General features: G+C 38.0%; 1 protein-coding gene across 3 annotated transcripts in view; it reads right to left on the bottom strand.

Annotated features, from left to right (window-relative positions):
* Positions 1–2,039: 2,039 nt before the first annotated feature.
* The window catches only part of LOC113391469 (AT-rich interactive domain-containing protein 5B-like), an 81,763-nt gene continuing 64,748 nt past the window's right edge, over positions 2,040–19,054 (bottom strand). The window contains exons 4-13 of one of the 3 annotated variants that reach the window (XM_064219708.1): positions 9,983–10,187; positions 9,067–9,242; positions 8,052–8,243; positions 7,542–7,713; positions 7,339–7,459; positions 6,217–6,719; positions 5,180–5,307; positions 4,534–4,609; positions 4,185–4,342; positions 2,040–3,839 (exon numbers count right to left, since the gene is read on the bottom strand). In XM_064219708.1, coding sequence (XP_064075778.1) covers positions 2,754–3,839; positions 4,185–4,342; positions 4,534–4,609; positions 5,180–5,307; positions 6,217–6,719; positions 7,339–7,459; positions 7,542–7,713; positions 8,052–8,243; positions 9,067–9,242; positions 9,983–10,187 — 2,817 coding nt within the window. In that variant the 3' untranslated portion in view covers positions 2,040–2,753. The remainder of the gene's footprint in view (positions 3,840–4,184; positions 4,343–4,533; positions 4,610–5,179; positions 5,308–6,216; positions 6,720–7,338; positions 7,460–7,541; positions 7,714–8,051; positions 8,244–9,066; positions 9,243–9,982; positions 10,188–19,054) is intronic. The other 2 variants (XM_064219709.1, XM_064219710.1) reach the window with 2 other exon arrangements.

Raw genomic sequence — 19,054 nt, 5'->3', positions numbered from 1 at the left:
CGATGGTTTATGTCTATCTCTTAGGGATAACCCACAATAACCTTTTTCCTTTATTTTTTAATTTTTATCAGCATTGTACCCGTGCGAAGCCGGTGCGGGTCGCTAGTTAACAATAAAATAACGGCATGTATTCAATGACTCCGAAATATGGCGGAAGCATCCAAACTTTTTTTTAAATATATTTCGCCAAAGGTATTGAAGCATTAGGCGATAACAGATATTATGTTACCCAAACTTAAATATAATTCTCTTAATACGGCGCCTGTTACAAGTAACGCGCCACAAAAATTTCTGATGAAAAGTGGTCACCAAGCCACATAGACAACGATACGAAGTCGTCGCAGCGTTTTAGTATTTCAAGAAAGCACAACGTTAGCGCGATCTAACTACGTACAGCGCCATCTAGTGAGAACTCTATTGCAACTATAAGAAGTGAAATGTCAAATGAACAACATTTGACAGCAAGTTGACGTGATATCTTTGGTCGAGAGCTTGTTTAATCTTCATTATGGATTTGCGAAAAAAATGGGGTTTTAAACGTCGACGAAATTTTCATCGTTAATTTGGAAGTAGTTAATTGTAATAGTGTTGTTTTATATATAAAGATATATTAATCATAAACTCGTTGTAGTGCACAATGTAAAATCTAAGGTTTGTTTATGTTTAACTTTTTTTTCTACTTCCATTTGAATAGGCTATATATATTGAATTATTATATATATTTGAGTGTGGTAACTTTTACAGTTATTTGATAATATGGTTTCTGTTGATTATAACCTGGGCCCAAAAGATTCGTTGAGAGGTAAATTTAAAGAAATTAAAATAATGACTGTCGCTTCTCAATTTGTTTTTGATAATGTTATGTATGTACGCAAAAACTACTAAAAAACACTAGGAACAAGAATAAACTTGTTACTCCAATTACCCGATTACACAGGGTTAGTAACTCTTTTTTTGGGCAATGTATACGTTTTTACAACAGGATCCCAGAAAAAGGTTCAAAATTATTCAATTATAAAATTAAAAAGAATCGTTAAAGAGCGTTTGTGCGCTAAAGGATATTACAACGCTAATGACTTTTTAGTTGACTGCACACCTTGGGAATGAAATGATCGCCTCCAGGCTGTTTCAAATAGCAAAATGGAAAAAAAAAAAATATCCCGCTGAGTTTCTTTCGCCGGTTCTCTTCAGGTCCGAGGTGCTAAATTCCGAACCGGTAGTTGATTTTTGACAATCAATAACCAAGTGTAAACACTTCTATATTGAATAAAGATTTTTGATTTTGACTTTGACTTTGATAAATGCTATACAAACCAACATAAATTTGTGATTCAATATTCCTGATTCCTCCCGTTATTACTTTTCCAATAAATATATGTTACGGAAATATGCTATATATCTCCTCACTCTGTATATCTGCACTTACCTGTTTCCGTTCTAAGCTTTTATCACCAAAGGTTGTCTGTGAGAGATCGCTATAAGAGATGTGCCAAGTTTCCTCATGCAAATCATTCATGGGGCAAGGTGTCCGTTTCTATAAAAAATGTCGCAGACATTTTTAACTTTGCCGTTTCATAGATTCAAGTCAATTGTAAAAAATACATCGGTAAAGAAGGCGTATTATTCGATACAAGAGTACATAGATGATAAAAAAGCGTGGAGTTAATGCTCGTTGACTTCCAGGCAGGAGACATGACATACGTATATAATTGTATTTAACTAACATGACTGTATTTTTAGATGTTGAAAAAGAGTAACTACTGAGTTTCTTGCCGGTTCCTCTCGGTAGAATCTACATTCCGAACCGGTGGTAACTTTACTTTAAAAAGTTTGTTAAATGACGATTTAAAAGTGCTTGTAAAAGCCTACTTGAATAAAGTATATTTTGATTTGATTTGATCGGTTTCATCAATTGTCAAATATTTTGGCGCATCATTTGTCAAATATTTTTGGTTTCTCTTATGTACTCGTGTGTTGTACAATAAAGTATTTAAATAAATAAATATGGTAAAATTCATGGGTTCAAAGAAAATACAATGAATTTTTCAATTGTTTATTTTGTACAGCGATAGAGACACCGTCTCGGCCACGTTTGGTCCAACGTTGGTCCAAACAGGTAACGGCGTAATTACATCCGAATTTAAAAAACATTACCCTAAGAACAACATCCATCGTTAAATTTAAACTACAATTTAACTAACCGACATTAACAGCTACGTGACAAAACAACTAAACTCCGTTCAAAACATCAACAGACAGAAGAGCTTATACAACCCTTAAAAAAAAATGCATTTATCTTCATACGGAACCCGGATACTTTAATTTCCAATGTTGCCAGCCTAAAATAATCGTCACGTAGTCATCGGTCGTAAAGGAAAAAGAACCGCTTTATTTACAATTTATTTACAGAAAAGGGAATCATTCCCGGCAGCCTGTATGTCAGAGAGAGACGACCAGCTGGTGCCGTCTCTGTCGCACATACGGGCGCAGAGCGAGACGCGTCGCTCACAAAAATCCCTTTAAAATAACTAGAGATCGACTTAGAACTACTTCCATATCACAATCAAATAAAACATTAAGCTTTTATTGAACACGTTCCAATTTACATTGCTATACTTAAAGTAACCCCCCCACCCAAGGGGGTTGTGCTAGCTGATACGACAATAGTCAATAACGTGGAACAGCTTCGTCGAGTCATGGGCGATGACGTCGTGTCCAATAAAACGTTAATTTCAATCTACCGACTAGATTAATTAATTCTTCGTTGTCGGCGTGCCGATGTTCAGCAGGCCGCTGTACCCTCGGAACTGACTGGTCATCAGGTCCCGGTACATGGCCAGCTGGCGCTGGTCCATCGGCCCCAGGCTGTTGTAGAACGCGTTCATGTACATCGGGTCCATGAACGGGTTGAGGTTGGGCACAGTTTTCTGCATTTCCATGATCTGCGCCAAGTTTTGACCCTTGAAAGCGTTCTGGAGCATGTTGTTCTGCGTTTCCTTCGCCGTGGTCGAACTTGTCGGGGATATGTCTTCTCTGCTCGGTATTTGGTAATTGGGGACCACTATTGGGGGCTTCTTAGGGGACGGGGACGGGTAAGGCTTTGGGTAGTCTTTGGGAGGAGTGGGGGTTTTTGCGGACACGAATTTCCCATTCGAGGAGCGCTTTTGCGGCGGTCGCTTCGGTGGAGTTTGGGATTTCGAATTAACTAGCGTTATTTCTAAATTCGAGCCGACGACTGCTTTCCCGTCCAGGAGGGTGTAGTTTTTGCTCAAATTTTGGGGGGCGTTGGGGGTTTTCGAAGGGGACGGGGCCGAGGGTATCCTGACTATTTCCACGGCAGGTTTCTGAGATGGACTCGTTTGAGTTTTGCAAGTTAAGTCTAAGATGTCCTGGGGGGTTGCTGTCGGGGTTTGGATACTTCGTTGTGGTTTGATAGGGGTGCCCTGCAGCACGTGTGGCGGGGGCATGAATGGGTCTTTAGGGTTGCCGTACACCGTTTTTTCTGGTCCAGCCGTCCCGAAGGCACTGGACGCTTGGATGACTTTGGGCACCTGAATACCATTCGGATAAGTCGGTGGGATAATATTGTACATTTGGAATATTTGAGCTTGAGTCATAATCTGGTGCTGAACCGCCGGGTTGAGGATTATAGGACTGGGGTTAATTAGGGGAGTGATGGGGTTGGGAATGGGAGCCGCCCAGACGGGCCCCGGCGGAACTGCGGTAACTTCTAGCCCCCTCTCTTTTAAGATTTCTAGTTTTTTCTTCTTAATACCTTGAGGGCTCTCTGGGTACTCGTCTAAGTCAATAATTTCAGGACTTTTCGGCTTGTAGGGCACCTGGAAATTGAGATAATATTAGTTAGACAATAATTAGAATACCATTTATGCGAAAATCTCCGTAAGATTTATTTTTGAACGATATCTTAATAAGTTAATAGTTCTCTGTACTTAAATAACTTCTAATCAGAGAATTGAATTGACCGCAAAAAAAAAAATCATACTGTGTTACTATTGTATAAATAAATTAAATCTACAAAATATTTTATTTGATTAGACATTTAATAAGTCTTAAATTGGATTTAGATTCTACCGAGAACCGGCAAGAAACTCAATAGTTATTCCCTGTAATAGTCAATCGTATATCATTCAGTAACTTGTTTTAAATATTGTTATAAGGTTTACCTCCACAATTTCATCATCGCTGTGACTGGCGGGCGGCGGGGGGTGGTGAATGCCGAAGTTGTTGATGGTGGTGGTAGCGGTGGTCGTGACTGTGGGGGGCACGATGCCCAGTGGGGGAGAGGACGACGCGGAGTCCGCGCGGAGAGGAGGTATCGGGGCTGTTGGTAGAAAAAAAAATGAATTATATTAATTTTGTTAAGTATTTCAGCCATATTTAATTTCAACAGATTAATTGTGTGTTCGTTGTTTAACGAGTGTTTATTTAAATATAGATGACTTTATTTTTGTTCGTGTATCAAGTGTTACGTATGTCGTGTGTGTGTGTGTGTGGGGGGGGGGGTGTACTCACGCGTGGCGGCGGGGGGTCGCGCGGGCTTGACTCGCACGGCGCGCAGGGAGCTGCGGCCCGCGGGGCGGGAGCGCTGCTGGGGAAGGCGCACTCGTTAGACATACACGTACCACAGCTCACTTTTAAACGGCGCCTAACACTTTACAAATTAATAATGATGGCGATGAAATCCTCCTGACCGACTTGGGCCACGGCTCATCTTAACGGAGGACAACTTACAACGCAGGCCATATTATAGTACACGTGTCTGTCCAAACACACAGGCACTCCCTATTCCCTCCTCGCATAACCCGATGAGACGACAAATCCAAACCCAATACGAGTAGAAAGAGTTCAGACGCGATCCACCTTTTTTCCTGCTTTCCAAAGCACGGAAGTGTCAAACACACTCCTAACTCACAGACTCCGGGCCGGTACTGAGAATGTACCGACAGAAAAATAACAGAAAAAAACTTTTATCAGCCCGACTTGGGGTTTGGTACTACATCCAAGTAGGCTTTTTCAAGCACTTTTGAATCGTAATTTTACAGAACTATATTGACCCAGGTACTCGAGATCTGCGGTTTTATATCCACCCCCTAGAGCGACGGGGCAATCAGTGACGAGGGTGCAAAAAAAAAAACATAAACTTTCTATTAAATCTTACCATGTCGGGGTTACTGGCGAGGTTGGTGTGTCCGTTCGTGTATTTGTCGCCGAGGGTCGAGAGGCTCGAGAGGCTGTCGGTGGGGGGAGTCTGCGACAGCTGGTGCAGGAACCTCGTGTCCGTGTTACCTATAAATTAAACACATATAGTTAGACGAGTGAATTATAATTGTAGCGACATCAGCATCTGTATACAGAAATTTATTAAACTATAATAATCAGCGCCGGACCGTAAGTTTAGGGGGCCTTGGGCTAACACTACTTAGAAGCCCACCTCAGACATCTGAACGTAGACTTGAATCAAATTAATTTAACGGGTTTGGTTAATTGCAGGACTCGCAGCGCCGCAAACCATACGATCTGTTTAGTTTAATAAAGTTATGGATTCTTTCGCATTGTCGTCTATTTTTGACTTTGACTTAACTTAGCTGGGGCCCCTTGAATACACGGGGCCCGGGCTGAAACCCGAAAAGCCATATGTTAGATCCGGCCCTGATATATATTATAATATGGCTTTACTCGGCTACTTCGTGGTAGAGTGATACCGCCGACCACGTCATACATTCTTCCGCCAATCAGTACTTAGTATTGTTTGGTTCAGTTCGAAAGGTGAGTGAGCCAGTGTGTGTGAACTATAGGCACGAGAGATGGCGCCAATGTATATGGGTGGTAGTACCGAGTGTTACCACCAGGAGTCCCATTTGGCGTCCACCTCCCTAATCCGCCTTTTTATAACTTTCAAGAGTCGACAGACAGACAGACAGATGAACGACGAACTGATCTCATAAGGATCCATTCTCCCTTATGAAAATTTCCAAGATCTGTTTAATATTTAGTTAAATGTAGTGATTGACGTGTTTTTTTTTATGATATCGGTAGGCGGACAAGCAAATAGGTCACCTGATGGTAAGTGGTCGCTATCGCCCATAGACAACGGCGCTGTTTGGCGGTATAATATCTGATGAGTGGGTGGTACCTACCCAGACGGGCTCGCACAAAGCCCTACCACCGAGTAAAAAACTAACTAACGTGACTCACCTAAGTTCAGTTTTTGTGCTAATTCGTTCAAGAACACGGACCCGTCGCCTGGCTTGCTCCCGACGTCCGTCAGCTTGCTGGAGTCCATCGCCGTCGGCTTCGTCGGATCAGACGGGGCCGTGTCTTGCAACATCTTCAGGCTCGGCTCTATCAGCTTCTCGACCGGTTTCACGAAGATCTTCCCCTTCTCCTCCTCTTTCGGGTTAGGGAGCGAGTCCAGGAACTCCCTGTTCAACTCCTCGGCGGGTTTCGAGGTTATGTTCATCTCCTCCTTCGTCAGCTCGCCCGTTTCGTTGTCCAAAACTAATTTCTCCGGTTTGAGTTTCTTAGGGGAGGGGGTCCGGAGCCTCTTCTCGGGGAGGTCCTTTTTCACGTCGACGTCGCGGATCGGCGAGTCCGTGACGTCTATCGTGTCTATGGTATTCGGTTCGTCGACCTTCCCGTTGGGCTTGGGGTGCATCAGGCCGTTCCATCTTTGGTAATGTTCGTACTGGAGGAGATACCTGGAACAGTTAATATTCCATTAATTAATTATCTATTTATATATATATATATATATATATATATATTTAAAAGCGAAATACAATTCACTAATTAAATTCTCAAATCGCCGAATCGCAATTTATCGAAGATTTGCAGAAAATCCGTCGTAAATACTGTTTGGGCAATATTCCTAGGGACTTTCAACTATAACGGGAAATCTTTATAGAAATATTCAACTACAGCGGGAAATAGTCAGAGATTTTCATCATTGCGGATAAATGTTCAACTACTGCGAGATACTCCGTTTCAAAACTATAACGTAATATATTATTAGAAATAGCCAACTATAGAGGGGAAGATTAATAAGTATTTCTATCTACAGCGAGATATTTTCAATGTTTTTTTTCGACCGTACCAGAAAGTATTCTTCACAGATTGGTCAGCGGGAACAATCATAGCGATTTTTAAGTCCAGCGGGAAATACGCAGGTTCGTCTTAGTTAACTCGAGTGAATAAAATTACGAAAATTTTCCGCAGACGACACAGACTACGAACGGATACTACCCCGACCCTAAGGGGGGGGGGGGTTGAGGTTAGGTTAGCCTCTGCGCGTAGCAGTTCCGGAGTGCGGGGACTGACCGCTGGTAGAGCGCGCGCAGGGCGGCGGCGCGCGGCCCGAAGCGGCGCCGCCACAGCGCCGCGCGGCACGCGGACAGCCCGCCGCGCCGCGACACCCACAGGTACACGCCGCGCAGCGACACTGCAACCACAGCGCGGGTTATGGCGGCCTCTTGGCGGCCTCTTGGCGGCGCCTACACCGCGGGCGGCGGTTCCGTACTCACCGTTTTTCAACGAGTGCGATATCTTAAGCGAATCGTTTTGACTTTTGAGAAACTCCCTGAGCTGTTGCAGGAAAGCTTCGTCTTTGGCTATCTCTTCTGGTTTCCTCTCGACCTCCTCTTCCTCCTCGCTCTGCTTCTCCGCTCCGTTGCGGAGTGATAGTCTTCTTGGCGTCTGAAAGTTTGGACACGTATTATAATATCATAATTATATTCGAGTAGTAAGATTTCGGTATTTTCGCAATTTTTGGAACTTTTATAAAATATTTAATTCGCCTTCTTAACTATCGTTTCCATGGTACCGACGACAAAGGACTATTAAAGTGCACATCTGTACACAAGTTTCTTCTGCAAAAGAGTCTACCAATCCAACACTTTAGGTCACGGAAACACTGACGTCATACAGACTCCACGCTGCTACCGAGAATTGGCCGTCAGAAAACCCCAATAACTTTTCATTTGACCAACCTGAGATTAGAACACAGAACCCTGAGATCTCTGGCTTTCACTCACTCTCGTGTCGGGCGTATTCCTGTCACTATCACTGGAGCGCGAGTCGGGCGACCGGTCGGGCGACCTGTCGGGCGACCGGTCGCGTGACCGCGCCGCGCGCCGCCGCCGCCCGCGCGGCCTGCCCTTCAGTTTCGGCGCGAGGTGATTACAGACGAACTCGTGGCCTTCGAGTTCAGGGTATTCGAAAGTATCCTGAAAATCGGACTTCATTTTAGACTAAATACAATGCTCGATCATAAAACGTGCTCGGAGAGGATCTCTGTTCCTGTTAAAGTTAATATTGAAAGCTAAATAAGACATTAGCGGGATTCCTCAGGATTTCCTTCATCGATTGCAAGAGATATATAAACAGCAATCAAGCATTTGAAAATTCGGTGGTTCTTTGACTTTGAACCAGCAATCTTGGTTTAAAATCCTCTTATTCCAACTCTACTCAAACATGGAACAATGTGAGATGTGGACGAGTGAGTGGATTACATAGCTTCCTCTCGCGGCTTCTACCGCGTGTGAGGCAGGTGTTAGGTAGCCCATACGTTAACACAGAGTATAAACTATAACTATTCCAAATAACATCCATTTCCGTTCAGCCGTTTTACGTGATTGAGACAAACTTGAACATTAATACTATAGGCAAAACGCTTTTGTCATTACGATGTAAATAATTACACAAAATCAAAATATACTTTATCCAAGTAGGCAAGCACTTTTGAATCGTCATTTGACAAACTATATTAAGTGGAGCTACCGCCGGTTCGGAATGCGGACTCTACCGAGAAGAACCGGCAAGAAACTCAGTAGTTACTCTTTTTCAACATCTAAAAATACAGTCATGTTAGTTAAATACAATTATATATGTATGTTATGTCTCCTGCCTGGAAGTCAACGAGCGTTAACTCCACGCTTTTTTATCATCAATATAATCTTGTATCGAATAATATGCCTTCTTTACCGATGTATTTTATACAAATGATTTGAATTCATGAATCGGCAAAGTTAAAAAATGAAATCCACTCACCTTGCAATACAATATTCTAGTATTCTTGGTGGGAGCGGCGTAACCGCCGAGGGCAGCCACCAGCGAGTCCCGAAGCCAGTCCGCCTGGATACCATCGAGGCGGGCGAGCAGTGCGCGGTAGCGGCAGTAGCGAGGGTACGAGAACACGACGACACCTGGATCTTCTACTTCTACTGCTGGAAAATATTTACAAAATTCCCATTTAAATGAGAGCTGGGACCATATGTTTAAGTTATGGAGATCTTTAATTGGAAAGAAGGAAACCCTATGTGGTACTAAACACCAACAGCAGTTGTGATCAGGAACAAGTGAAGGAGTTACTTGGTGGTAGGGCTCTGTACATGCCGGTCTGGGTAGGTACAGCCTACTAATCACACATTTTACTACGAAAAGGCAATACTTAATATTTTTGTGTTCAAGTTTGAAGGGTGAGTAAGCCAGTGACAGACATTAGACACAACATCTTAGTTCCCAAGGTTGGTCGTGCATTGGTGATGTAGAGAATGATAAATATTTTTTGCAGCGCCAATGTTCTTTCATCAGGAATTATATTTCTCAGACTACCTACATTAGCAGCCTGTAAATTTCCCACTGCTGGGCTAAGGCCTCCTCGCTCTTTGAGGAGAAGGTTTGCAGAAGCATATTCCACCACGCTGCTCCAATGCGGGTTGGTGGATACGCATGTGGCAGAATTTCGTTGAAATTAGACACATTGTTTTCCTTCACCGCTGAGCACGAGATGAATTATAAACACAAATTAAGCACATGAAAATTCAGTGGTGCTTGCCTTAGTTGAACCCGCAATCATCGGTTAATTTGCACGCGATCTAACCACTCGGTCATCTCGGCTCTTCAGACTACCTACTTATGTATTATAAATTTTAAAAAAACCAACATATTTGTGAGAGATACTCACTTATAGAGCACTTTTCTTTCTCTACGTCACTGAAGTCGAGCTTCGTGTGATGTAGCGGTGACGTGACGCAAGGAGCGCTAGGGGGGGCGCAGGCGCCTCTCCAGACCGCTCGGAGCCCCCATCTCCATTCGGCCCCGTTGCATACCCAACTGAGCAAGTCCTCGGCACGGAGCACGACCTTGTCGTTGATGGCAAGAACTTCGTCCTGGAAAACAAAAAAGATATATTTTAGTCGATGCGAATACATTTTTACTATAAACCGTAACGTGATGCTATATTCTGAAACCTTATTCGTAGCAATTCCTACGAGAAAATATAACTCTTTAAATTAATTACATTATGAGTTCAGATATATAAATATCAACAAAAATAAACTTTAGCGTCTGTTAGCGACCGCGCAGAACTAAAAACTTTTTAAGAGGACAGAACGGTATGAACAGCTTGAGTTCACAAAGTTGAATATTATAAGTGCAAAGTACCTGCTTAAACCGATAAACTGATTTTGATGAAATTTATTATGGAAGTAGTTTGGGTAGGGACATAGTTGGTTTTATTAATTAACACCCCCCCAACCCCCTCGAGGGGGTAAAATGGGTAACGATTTGGGTGCTAGAGTTGGTCAGTTTTATAAATGTTACGTGGGTAAACCCGCGGTTCCAGCTATATACATAAATTTGAAATTAAAACATTACACGCACTAACATGTGTTTGACAGAAACAATAATGACAATACACGTCATGTCAAAGTTAAAAATCAATAACGCGTTTTTGACATTTCGTTTTTTTTTTTTTGTAATGACGACAAGATATCGTCCGATCGAGCCTAATTTTTTTTTCCGTCTATCGAATCGATGTGTTATATTTTTGTTAGCAATAAAGGAATGTCCTATTTCGACGATTCATCGACTACTAGTTAATTTCATTAGAAACCGAATTAACGATGACAAATATTGTCTAAGCCGTTCGATTTTAGTTCGCCGGTTCGTTTGAAGTATTTCTGACAATCCATAAGCTAGTCCAAATCAAAATGTTCTTTATTCAAGTAGCCTCATAAACACGCCCGTCCTAATGCAGAGTGCAAGGGCTGCGTTAAGCCCGGGCGACGCGGGCGTGCTTTGGGGACGTATGACTATGGTAGAATTTCGGACCATCGGAATTGGACCACTGGAATCTTTTTTTCGCTTCTTGTGCTTAAAAAGCGTCTGCTCATTGAAGCGCTTTTAAATCGTGATATTACAATAAATTTAAAACTACCATCGGTTTGAAATGTATATTCATTCATTGACATGTAAAAAATAAATAAATAAATAAATAAACAAAAAGATATCCCGCTGAGTTTCTTTCGCCGGTTCTTCTCAGGTCCGAGGTGTTAATTTCCGAACCGTCGGTAGATTTTTGACTATCAATAAGCAAATGTAAACACTTCCATATTGATTAAAGATTTTTGACTTTGACTTTGATTCCAGTGACAATATGCTCAGTGGCTACTATTTTCCACCAATACACATATATATGTTAATTAAATAAAAAAGTCTAACAATAAACATTTGATATAGTTAAGATTAACATCTTTGCTACAAGTAAAAAAAAAAAAAAAAAGCAATAATATAATACAAGTACTTAACAAACTTCGAGTAACAGAACAAATATTCGAATTCGAATCGAAATTTAAATCAATTAAAAAAAAACAACAACAGTTCAAAATCAATCCGTACGTACACACAGACGGACGCCACGACTAACCGTCTCAAGTTTCTTTTTACGAAATAATTCGGAAACGCACACATTAACATTTATTATTTTATAATAAATACACACATGTTATATTTTTTTTTTGTATGACGGATATAGACGCTATTAACACATACACAATATATGTACATATACGAACGTCGTCTTTGTAGTTGTGTTTGCCTCAAACAAGGTGACGCTATACAGCGTGTTCGAGTTCATACGTAATAATAATTATTTTATTTTTAACATTCAAGGTCGTTTCAGATTATCTTTATATTCAAATTGTTGTTTTAATATTTTATATGTAATTAATATATGTGACCTCTTAAGAAATTTATTTTAACGCGAATTACGGAATCGCTAGTTTGTAGAGTTAGCTTGTCTGTCTGTATTCAAGTAACTATTATTATTATTTTATCAACCACCTCGCAATGCAGGGGCGTGTTGGAATAAGCTCCAACCTACTCCGCAAACACAGGACATCTTAGCTACTTTTCTTTATTACTTTTGAAGTTCTCAAATCGGTTGTATTTTTTATGTCAGTTACCGATTTGAAAAATCCTTTTCTGTTTGGGAGGGTATACTTCCCGTTTGGTCCCATTTTAATTTTAAGGAAAAATATCCTAAGGTCGAAAAAATACGGTATATTTTTTTAATGACTCGCATTTTGTTTATAATTTATTTTTTCAGAGTATTATTATTCAAAGTCAGTTATTTTTAACAATGACTTGCGATTGTGATATTCTATTAAATAATTTCCAAAGGGGCGGTCATTCTTATGGGAGACTACCGAAATGCGTATAAGAAATTATAAAAAGTAGATCACAAGAAACACTCGCGTGCAAGCAGACTGCTGGCGATCAGACCTTTCACCGAATCAGATCAGATTTAAGTAAACCTTATATAAAATCATATACCTTCTTCTCATAAATCACTCGAAGCATTGGTGAAACTGTTCGATATTTTTTGAGTTCATTGTCTTCAGACAGACAGACACCGGCGGGACTTTGTTTTTTATATAAACTCATATTACAAGTACTAGATAATACCTTATATTATTTAAAAGAAACTCGATTATCACTGCTGAATTATACTTAACTTTAACACGAAAATAAATAACTAAAAAAACAAAACCACATTAATATCAATTTGTTACACATCAATGCAATCTCGTGTAAACTTACCACTAAAATACAAATAACATCAACATCTGCACTAGTGAATCGGGAGACGTTAATTTTTAAACATATAACTGAAATAATTACTAAACTAGTATACATAAAACTTATATCAGAAGCTGTGGTGAGTTTCGGAGAAGGATTTAGTATATAATATAAGTAGCTATGATTCGCTGTTTCATCCGATTTCAATTTAGACTATTAACGAGAAAAGCTTGAAATTCGTATTATTGTATATAATGAATATTACAAAAGAGTTAAATTTGTTTGTTTGTATGTTGGTGGTAATATTCAGTACTGACGATCCAATTCCGAAAATAAATCATGTGTAGAAAGCGACAGTATTCCTAAGTACAAATTATAATTATACCATAATATTAACCTAACAAATAATTTGCACCCGTGCAAAGCCGTGGCGCATCGCTAGTAATTAATAAAGTTAGAAACATTCCATTACAATAAACAACAAAAAAAAATTCCATACAATTTTTAAAATATTTTTAAATAAATAGACAAACCCGGTAGATTCGTCTCGTATCGCAAATAGTACTAAATTCTCATCACCATGTACACGACACACATATACCCGCACACACAGACGGAATTGATAGCGAGCGATCTATTCGGTGCAACAACCCTGGGATAGGGCGCGCACAGACGAGCGAATCATATTAAAATATTTAAAATAAAACAATATTTTCTTATTAAATATATTTTGTTGTTTTAATATAATTCAGGAGGAGCGTTTATTTTTCAAACTACAGCTACGATACTAAAAAGGTTTATTTTAATAACATAAATACGTGATAAGTTGGAACTAATTTTGATCCAATTTAAAAAAAAAGGCTATCAATTTGATGTTATTATTCTTTTGTTTTTTTTTTTTGTACATACTTTCAGTACGTCTAGGGTATGCGTCGAGTGTTATCCGATTTTAATAAAACATTTCACTGCGGAGTTTAAAATAGGGGTACAAATGATTATATTATAATTATTCGATAACTTCGCTGAAAAATCGAGTCTAATCGTTATATTAAATATATATATAAAAAAAAAATTTTTTAATTAATATTATAACTATTTAATGTATTGTAACTTGAGACGCATATCGCCGACATGCGAGTACTTTTTTTTTATTTTGTACTTTTAATCTCAGTGAACAATAAAATTCTTACGGGAAATAAAGATCTTAACCTCATACACGTTCAAAGAACAAAACAATCATTAATTGTGGCAAAGATAATTTTACTCTTGTTGTGTATTATATGGTCACTTCAAAGTAAATACATAAAGTACATTATAGTTATATATAATCATCGAAATTGAAACGATTTGTAATCATATTTATTTTACGAATATAATCAAACGTGAAGCTTCACTCGGAAATATAGATTATATAGCTGATTTAATTCTAATTTAAAACATAATGGCGGAGTACGAAATGAATCGAATGATACAGAATATATTTAATGAACTTGAGAGCGCATAAATAGATGATTCCTCAATTCTTTTACTTTCTATATCAGATAGAACTTCAATCAGGAGAGAGTTTATGCACAGAACCAATGAACTTCCGTTCTTTAACAATGTCTGAGAATATTTAACAATAAAAAAACATTTTTAAGCAATCCATCTTCGTCTTTGAACCCGGGAGGTGTCTGCAGCATTAAGACCAATATAGTCCAAGCCGGTAGACGTGTAAACCTAGTCAATGTTAAATGACAATAACAATTATTGAATCATGATTCAAACATTTCAATATGTATGTATAAGTACGTATTAGTCAGACTAAATATTGTTTAAATTTTAATTTAAAAACAGCGTCGCTGGCGTTTTGATTACGTTGTTTGCAGTTTTAAGACATATTTACGTATTTAAATTAAATTCACCTGTTAGTATGTCTGGGTCAAATTTTGAAACTGAAAAAATACAGTTTAATTAAGCCAATAGGGCTGTAATTTTACCATTCTCATGTACGGAGAGATGTACACATGATACGTTTTATGTATATTAAGCCAATATACATTAAACTATACCAGAAAACGCAGCGTGATTCAGACATGGTTTTAGTGTATAGTTTAGACTATTGACGTGACAGACGCGAATAAAATATCGCTCTTACTATTTACCTACATAAACATAAACATAATCAGCCTGTAAATTTCCCACTGCTGGGCTAAGGCCTCCTCTCCCGTTGAGGAGAAGGTATGGAGCATATTCCACCACGCTGCTCCAATGCGGGTTGGTGGAATACACATGTGGCAGAATTTCGTTGAAATTAGACACATGCACCTGCATGTGTCTAATTTCGATTCGATTCGCGTGCATCTTAACCGATGATTTCGGGTTCAAACCCAGGAAAACATCGTGAGGAAACCTTTCCTCACGATGTTTTCCTTCACCGCCGAGCACGAGATGAATTATAAACAAATTAAGCACATGTAAATTCAGTGGTGCCTGCCTGGGTTTGAACCCGAAATCATCGGTTAAGATGCACGCGTTCTAACCACTGGGCCATCTCGGCTCTATTTACCTATGTATTTAATATAACAAAATAATTAGAGCTAATAGTCTGTCAGTTCATTCGAAATCGATTAATATTAATTATGTTTTATCAAATTTTAGATTTATATCCGTTAATTCTGATTCGAACGGTCTGATAGTTACATCTCTAAGGTAAATAACTCGTTTCTTAACGACCGTCAACTCGTAACAATATATTAAAGTCGTAATGTTTAATTTATCAAATCTAGGTCGTGACAATTATAATATATTTTCTACGTATCGTGTGAATATTTTCGATATACAAAAGTTTCACTTTAACTAAATTAACGACTTTCATTTTTTTTTTTATGTTTCATTTTTATTTAAATACATAGATATATACATGTATTACAGACGACTCTGTTCGCGTCAAATTGTTCTCTAGTTGTGACGTAGCAAACGAGTAGCTAATTTTGCAGATTTTAAGTAAATACTAATAAAATTTTGATATTTATTTCGAACTATTTGGAATTTTTGACAACGCTGTTCAGATTAGATTGATATTGATCAGCTAGCTTAGATTGATAGGTTGATCATACGTGTTATAATATATTTAAATGTATGTATCGATGTTTTTAATATTAGTCAAGATACAGCGATATCGTAGTCCACTGCTGGATATAGAGCACATAATCAATTATTTACACGACTTCTATGACAAATTTCATCACAAGCTGCCCACGCCTTTCCGATCGACTAACAAACATCCGGAGCGACTCTCTCATTCACCACAACAAAAACCAACTCAAGCCGTTAATAGATCGTAAACAATTATAAAAATCAATTTCCATATATAATTATAATATGTACTTATAATAATACCCTATTCAAACCGTGTGTACGTCGCCTTAGCGACATAAATTCTCAATAACGCAAAATGGCGGCGCGGGTGAGCGCGAGGGGGGAGGCAGGGACGTACTCGGTTTAGTTATTCTTATTATCGTTGTGTATTCATTAAAATAAATATATTTTAATTTTTATTATAATATATTATGTTTGTTTTTTATTGCTATATTTTAATTACTATTTCAATAAATTATTCTCATATTACGTACTAAATAATCCGTATTAATTGTAGTACGTTTAAAGTTAATTCACTTCAATTATTATTTTGTGTCGGTTCTTTTCGTTAGAATCTACATTCCGAACCGGTGGAAGCTTCACTTAATATGGTTTTGCAAAATGACGATTCAAAAGTGCTTGTGAAAGCCTACTTGAATACAGCATAGTCTGATTTAGGGAAGACTATAGTTTTTTAACGGTCACCACCCTTTTTAGCATATATTCTTCCGCTTGACAGTAATATTCAAAATTGTTATTCCTAAAGGTACAAGGGACAACATTTTAATTCCCAAGGTTTGTAGCGCATTAGCGATGTAAGTGAAGGTTAATATTACCAATAGGGCCTTTGGTGGTAGTGACTACTTGCCACCAGGTGAACCATTACGCCATCTGCCTAGCTATTTAAATAATAAACAAATAAATTCACATCGTCATTGAGGAGACGCGTTAAATAATCATAATGTATTTGAAATCACTTATAATATAACCATTATCATAAAAATGCGTGCAACTTACGTGACAAATCTTTTAAGTTTTACATGAACATTACACCGAAACGTTGCACTAAAATTCGACTTTGGATTTATTGTATCACGACTGATGAAGATTCTCATTAAGAACGTTTAAGAATATTCATACAGAATTACACAAAACTATATATGAGTTTATAATTTTATTAATATTCAACATAATAAACAATATGTATATTTTATAAATCAGCCTAATCAAAGATCTATAAACTATTACAGTTTATGAATAATATGTAACTAATTATTCCAAAAACAAATCGAAAACATTTAGATTTATCAATAACTAGGTGTCGATCGCGGCTTTGCTCGTCCATCGTATGGTGTCAGGTACAAAAAGTAGCCTATATCCTTTCTTGGAGTTCAAGTTTACTTTATACTAAATTTCATCAAAGTCGGTTCAGTGGATTGGCCGTCAAAGGGCAACAGTCAGAGAAGCAGAAAGAGTTTCTTTCACATTATTTAAATAATAATAATTAGTTTATATAACATCGATAAAATTAGTGACTATAATAAAACAACATCGATAGAACAGTTGAAAATACAATGAGACGTGACGAACATAAGCTCACCACATCATAGTCGTAAAAATGAGTCATATAATATGCATAGTCATCTGCCATAGCGCCCCCTCCCATTTATGGAATATAATATACATACAAACATAAAACTATAACATGGTACGAGTTTTATCATCAATACGATTTATACTTAATAATATCCAAGGTCGAGTAAATCCAAGCGCTCCGTCTTGTGTTACAAACGGCTTCGTAACAATGTAACGTGCATTCGTAACACCACCGGGAAATCAATTAAGTTTCAAAACTGAGGAATAATTAATCTAACTGCATTTATTTATACAATCGTATCGCTCGGTTTTACACGTTAAAGTATTTTAATTATAAGATATTTATCAAACCTGTTGTTATTATGTACGTAAAAGTTTGACGTTTTTTATTCGACTTCGAAATAATGGCTGGACTTATTAAGATTAAATTTAGAATAGAGATAAGAGATACCTAAGACTTGCTTTGAGTTTTATTTATATAAAGTAAAGTTATACATGTATATTTCTGTACTTCATATATAAACTATAAACTCGCTTTTTGAGTTAGGAGAATCTAAATGAACTTACTTTTAAACCAAAAGCTGCTGAGTATTTTTTTTTCAAGAGCTTTCTTTATTTGTTGCTAAGTAGTATCTAAAAAAATTATAATTTGTACGTAATCCTATTGCCTAGTAATCTCTACCTCTAAAAACGCACTTTGGCCCTATCGGGTTGCTCATTTGCCCATCCTACCAATTAGTTCCTAAGATTAGTGCGCTCAACAATATATACATATACATAAATATTTACTCACATATAATATCATGTAATCTTAATTTGGGAACTTTAAAACGGACCGGAAGCTTTTGACCGCAGCGGTTAGTTTACCGTTACACCAATGACCAATTGTTTCATTATTCTTATTTTAATTTATTAATTATATTTAAATACACGAACAGGTACTGGTAAAGTTATTTTATAATTAAATTTGCTGTAGTAAAGTAATAGTATGTCATGACCTGGACTAAGGCCGAGCTACGTTTTGAAGGGGAAGGTCTTGGAGCTAATTTCACCACGCAGCTTGTTGCACACATGTGGCATAATTTTATTGAAAAGACACATGCAAGTTACCTTACGATGTTTTCCTTAAATGACGAGCACGAGATGAATTATAAACACAAATTGAGCACATGATGCATACGAAGCAAATCCAGCGGTGATCATCTGTTAGTAGTTACAACTACTATATTTAAATATTAACTAGTTTTAAATAAAAACCAAGATAATTATTTAAAAAAAAGAGACAGGTTAGACTGGGAAATACCACCATCACCTCCCATAAACATTGGCGCTGTAAGAAGTATTATCCACCCCTTATCCCACCACCACCAATCTCAGCAACTAAGATGTTAAGTCCCTGTGCCTGTAGTGACACTACACGATACATTTTTAAATAACAATATTACAATTTAAAACTTCA

The sequence above is a fragment of the Vanessa tameamea genome, chromosome 29 (genome assembly GCF_037043105.1).
Source record: "Vanessa tameamea isolate UH-Manoa-2023 chromosome 29, ilVanTame1 primary haplotype, whole genome shotgun sequence".
Taxonomy (NCBI): Eukaryota; Metazoa; Arthropoda; class Insecta; order Lepidoptera; family Nymphalidae; genus Vanessa; species Vanessa tameamea.
This window is presented reverse-complemented; position numbering and strand designations above follow the sequence as displayed.